The 6,000-nt window shown below is 34.6% G+C and overlaps 1 protein-coding gene across 4 annotated transcripts in view; it reads left to right on the top strand.

Annotated features, from left to right (window-relative positions):
• RNF2 (ring finger protein 2) overlaps positions 1–5,778 on the top strand; it is a 50,261-nt gene extending 44,483 nt beyond the window's left edge. For all 4 annotated transcript variants that reach the window (XM_035010659.1, XM_035010658.1, XM_035010657.1 and 1 more), the window contains 3 exons: positions 1,411–1,683; positions 2,622–2,793; positions 3,076–5,778. In XM_035010659.1, the coding sequence (XP_034866550.1) occupies positions 1,411–1,683; positions 2,622–2,793; positions 3,076–3,177 (547 nt within the window). In that variant the 3' untranslated portion in view covers positions 3,178–5,778. The remainder of the gene's footprint in view (positions 1–1,410; positions 1,684–2,621; positions 2,794–3,075) is intronic.
• Positions 5,779–6,000: the final 222 nt, after the last annotated feature.

Raw genomic sequence — 6,000 nt, forward strand, 5'->3', positions numbered from 1 at the left:
GGAAAATATAAGTATGGTCTTTATATTTTCACTGTTGAATTTTTCTGTTTCATTATTTTGGCATGTTCATATCATATATATGTATTTTAAATTGTGATAAAAAAGATATAATGTAAAACTTACCATCTTAACCATTTTTAAGTGTATAGTTCAGTATCGTAAATACATTCACATTAATGTACAACCAGTTTCCAGAACTTTTTTTCATCTTATCAAACCGAAACTCTGTACCCATTAAACATCTCATTCCCTCCTCCTCCCTTCATTTCCTGACAACCACCATTCTACTTTCTGTTTTTATGAATTTGACTACTTTAAATACCCCATAGACATGGAATCATGACTGGCTTATTTCACTTCTTAAGACTAAATAATATTTCACTGTATCTGTTTATATCTTTTTGGATCATAGTTTAGTCATTTGACATATTAATGATCCCTCTTAATTTTAAAATGATCTGTAGATTTCATAAACATTATTTTGTGGTTTTTTTTGGTTGTTGTTGTTTTTTTAAAAAGTAGAAGTTTTTAAGCATGTTTCCTAGGCAGTGGGTTGTGATTTCCTTGTCCTGGCAGTAAACATGTAATAATGATACTATCTTAGAAGTGCAGGTCATTTCTTCATATTTCTTTCATATACAGATAAAGAGGGGGGCAGTGTGGCAGAATGTGTTATCACATCCTAGCTCTAGTTCTGGCACTTACTAGCTTATAACCATGGAGCTTCGAACTTCATTTTCTTTGGTTTTCTCAACTATAAAATGACGATAATGTTAACTACCTTGATGATTGTTTTGATGAGTAAATCAGATCTGTACACAAAGCACCTTGCCCAGTTATTTTTTTTTTTTTTAATATTTGAGCTTGTTAGACTGCTTCTGTATCCAGTCTTTTGATTTAGCTATCCATCTCATTTTTCTCACTAGCGTAACTTTAAATTGCATTAGCAGACTTTGAGTAAGGTTGGCAGGGAGGGGCTGCTTACCGTTCCTCTTAAGTCTTGTTTCCTTAAGAACCTTTAATTAAAGAGGCATGAATATCTTCCCTTAGAACTTTTACATTTTCATTTCTGAATCATGTCTTTCTTTAGATTTAAAATCTCATAACAAAAAAATTTATCAACATGTAAATAAGGCCAATATAGGCCAATAATTCCTGTCGTCAACAAAGAAAATTATTAAGTGAATATGAACATTTGTTTAAGTCATTCAGATGTATGTGTGTGAGTGAGGTTCTTTAGAACTTTCTGGGACATGAAGTTTCAAAATAAATGCCATTATCTAGCGTGGAGCAAATTCAATTATGAAGACTTTTTTAGAATTCTAAAGTTCAGTAAACATGTTTCAAAATCAATGCATTGAAAAGGTCCAAATGTAAATTTTATGCAACCCCTTATTTTTCCTTCACTAGATTACAGCGAGGCAAGAAACAACAGATTGAAAATGGTAGTGGAGCAGAAGACAATGGTGACAGTTCTCACTGTAGTAATGCTTCCACACACAGTAATCAGGAAGCAGGACCTAGTAACAAACGGACCAAAACATCTGATGATTCCGGGCTTGAGCTTGATAATAACAATGCAACAGTGGCAATTGATCCAGTAATGGATGGTGCTAGTGAAATTGAATTAGTATTCAGGCCTCATCCCACACTAATGGAAAAAGATGATAGTGCACAGACAAGGTAAGTGTGTAGGTTAGCTTCAGATTATCTGAATTCATAATACTTAATTTGGAGTTAAAAGGCAATTTTGTGTAAGAAGTAAGGACCTTATTTGTCATACCATTGATTGCCAGGGTTCTTTTGGATGTTCTGGCTGCCTAAATTGTAGTTTTCCTTCTTCTTTGTGTGCTTCCTACCCACATTTGTGTATCTAAAAGGAGTGACCCTGGGGCACCTGGGTGGCTTAGTCTGTTAAGTGTCTGCCTTCAGCTCAGGTCATGATCCCAGAGTCCTGGGATGGAGCCCTGTGTCGGGCTCCCTGCTTAGTGGGGAGCCTGCTTCTCCCTCTTCCTCCGCTCCTCCCTCCACCCACTCATGCTTTCTCTCTCACTCACTCTCTCTTCAAATAAAATCTTTAAAAAGAAAATAATAGGAATGAGCCTCCTAGATATAGGGGGAGGAAGAGCCCTTTAAATTTAACTCGTTCAGTGAGTGAATTATAAATCATGCTTTTCAAAAAAGTCTCAAGATTAGTGCTTCTTGGCTCTGTCTCAAAAACCAGAAAATTGATCAGTTCTTAGTATAAAATTTGCTCAAAATTCTGTTATTCCTCTTGCTGCTGTAGATGGCAGAATTCTGCTTCTTGGGGTTGAGGGGTACTCCCTCCCTCCCCCGTACTCCTTGTATTTGTTTGATTTTTGTCATTTTATGTCATATTTATGGATGGTAAGGTAGGTAGAGCTTTCTTGCCCTTGTAGACAGATGGTGAGTTGTGTACTTTCCCCTCTTCTGTACCTTTCAATAAAAAATGTTTAGGCAATAGAGGAATAAATTTTTAATGCTATTTCATCAGTAATTGAGACATTTACATTTTATTTAGCTTGTTAGAAATGTATTCTATAATTTGAGTATGTTTTTATCATTAATGTAGAAATTAAATTATTAATTTATTTTTCCAGATACATAAAGACTTCAGGTAATGCCACTGTTGATCACTTATCCAAGTATCTGGCTGTGAGGTTAGCTTTGGAAGAACTTCGAAGCAAAGGAGAATCAAATCAGATGAACCTTGATACAGCCAGTGAGAAGCAGTATACCATTTACATAGCAACAGCCAGTGGGCAGTTCACTGTGAGTATTTAAAAGAATAGGCTGTTGAAACTGGGAGCACATTCACCATCTGAGACTGGCAGGTGTTTTGGTGGGGCCTAATAAAAGTGGTTCGGGATCCTGAGACCCTGCAGAATGAGAAATTGCAGTGGGTTACCTTTTTGATATCTTTTGGTTGTCCTTTTATGAATAGTATAAGTGACAAGTTTTATCCTAAGATTAAAAAAAAACGGACTTTGATGTTTGTTTCATCTCACTACTCTGCTTTGAGCAGTTTTTTAATTCTTTCTTTTTCTGTTTTAGGTATTAAATGGCTCTTTTTCTTTGGAATTGGTCAGTGAGAAATACTGGAAAGTGAACAAACCCATGGAACTTTATTATGCACCCACAAAGGAGCACAAATGAGCTTTTTACTAAAACCAAGTCTGAGAATGAACTTTTTTTATAGCCTATTTCTTTAATATTAAAGATGTAACGTCTTTACTTTTATGGACAGAATCTTGGATATGTTGTTCAGTTTTCTTTCTGAGCCAGACTCGTTTACACTGTTAGAATCTTTTCCCCTTAATTTAAGATTTCCTTTTTGGAAGGGACTGCAGTTATTCAGGACCTTTTCTTTCCTTTAAAAGTATATCTAAGTTGTATGTTTCCAGGAAGTATGGTTCCAGTTGGAGCACCCTTGTGACCCAGGAATTTTTCATAGTTCTGTGTTCTTAAGGTTCAGTTGGCTATCCTTTTCCCTCCCTTCAAAAGTTTTTTAGGCCTACAGAATGTTAAATAATATGTATTTTGACTTTTTTTCCTGGAGTCTTGTATATTTATAGTTTTCTATATAAGCTGTAGTATCTTCATGAAGACCAAGGCTCAAATTTACTGTGCTTAAAAAACAATTCTCATAGGATTATTATTTTCATGGTATTTTCTTCCATAATACTCATTTTTTTAAAAAAGGTTCTTTATGAACTTAGTGTCCATTGTCATGCAATGTTATTTTTTTCCATTTTTTCCCCTCTAATTTTGGAATTTCTGATCCTGGGAAAGAGAAACAAAATGTCAAGTTCTATGAGAACTTGGTTCATTTACAGATTTCACTGAAGAAAGAAAAATTGGTCTTACATAGTCTTCAAGTGTATATTTAAAGAGGTCTTTTGTATTAGCTTTACTGTCACTTCAGTTCCTTTATTATGTGTGTTTGATGTTTTTTCCTATTAAAATACCAGAGATATGGAGATATTTTGCACTTTAGCCTTGATGAAAAGTACAAGATATGTTCAAAGATTCCCTGATTCTTTTCTTATTCGTAGCCACGTAAGTTTCAAGAATAACATGGCACATAGAACTAACAACTGGAAAAAAAAGTTTGCTTCTGTTTGAAAAGTGTGTTCAGCATTTTGGGTGGCCCTATCAGTTTATCAGTTTGGTGTTCTGCTAATCACACTCTAGAGAAGCAAGTTAATGGAGCTTGAGCCCTGCCCTAGTAAAAGATTATTCTGTAGAAGAATGTCAGCAAGTAGGGTAAAGTCATTTTATTATTCTTAATTTAGTTTTATATTGAGGGACAGTGTTGGGCTTTGGGAGCCAGAAGGCCTTATGAAGACAGATCAGAAATAAGATTGACTTGTGTGTTTCTTTTCATCACTGTCCTGATTCCAGGTATGTTTCCAAGTTTATAATTATCACACTATTTACAAAGACTCGATTGCATTGAGAAATTAACCCCAAAGGGTTTTTGTTTTTTTTTCCAGGGGTGAGTAGTCCTCCAGTACCATTGTAACTAAATAACTGTCTAGTCATTGTAAATATTTTCTGTCGTTTTTGACAGATTGGGGCCAGCTTGATGTTTTAAATCTTCAGTCCAGTATGAAAACTTAAAGGTTCATTAAATTTTTTAGCATTTTATTGAAAATATTTAAAATCTGTTTTTACAGTTTTATTGGTAATCTGTGCCATGAAATTTGAAGACCACCAAAAATCAAGGGAAATTTTGTATTCAGTTCCTTTTCTGGTGTAATGTTAAGTTGTATAGATTATTAATGCATGTCCACTGAATATAACCCTGGTTTTGTGATACAACTGCTTAGATTTTATTGGTGATATTAGATTAGTGGTTGCATTAAATAACTAAATTCCCGTTGTGATTAATTGAAATTTTGTCTTGAAGCAGAAAATTATTTGTGAATATAAGCTTTGTGCTTAGAGAATGTGTTTCTGTCTGTCGGTATGGGAGGATGTAAACTCTTTGCATCATTAGTGAATTCATTAGATGTGTAATTCTTTGCAAAATATAATAGGTATTTGGTAGAGCATTGAGTGGAGTGTGCGTGCGCGCACGTGTGTGTATGTGTTTGGTGGGTGGGTACAGTTTACCATCACTACCAACCAAGGTTTTGTAAAGTATTCTCTAAGTAACTTCTGTACCCACCCTTTCAGTTGAAGAACAAAAGGCTCACCAAATGCGGTAGGGCCTTTGGATACATTATCATTTTAAAATTTATTATAGTAAAATACACATAACCAAATTTACCATTTGAACTATTTTTATGTGTACAAATCAGTGGCATTAAGTACATTCACAGTGTTCTGTACATCACTACTATCTAGTTCACAACTTTAAATTCATCATCCCAGACAGAAACTCTGGATTCATTAAACAGTAACTCCCCGCCCTCATCCCCCAAGCCCTTGGTAACCTTTATTCTTTCTCTCTTTGAAGTTGACTATCTTAGGCACCTTTTATAAGTGGAATCATATAATATTTGTCCTTTGTGTCTGTCTGATTTCATTTAGCATAATGTTTTTAAGGTTCATCCATGCTGTAGGTTTATGTCACATTTTGTTTAACCATTTATCTTTGGGTGGACACAGATTGATGGACACTTTTTGCTGTTTGAATAATGCTACTATGAACATTTTTGTACAAGTATCTGTTTGAGTCCCTGTTTTAAATTCTTTTGAGTATATACCTAGAAGCAAGGTTGCTGGAATATACAGTAATTCTATGTTTAATTTTTTGAGGAACCCCAAACCTTTTTCCCCAGGGGCTGCACCATTTTATATTCCCACCAGCAATGTACTAGGATTCCAATTTCTCCACATTCTCACCAACACTTGTTATTTTTGTTCTGTTTTGTTTTGTTGTTTTTAATAGTTACCCTAATGAGTGTAAAGTGTTATTTCATTGTGGTTTTGAATTACATTTCCCTAATGGCTTGTGATACTAACTAAACA

Source organism: Mirounga leonina, unplaced genomic scaffold (assembly GCF_011800145.1).
Source record: "Mirounga leonina isolate KUSES-001 unplaced genomic scaffold, KU_Mleo_1.0 Mir_154, whole genome shotgun sequence".
Taxonomy (NCBI): Eukaryota; Metazoa; Chordata; class Mammalia; order Carnivora; family Phocidae; genus Mirounga; species Mirounga leonina.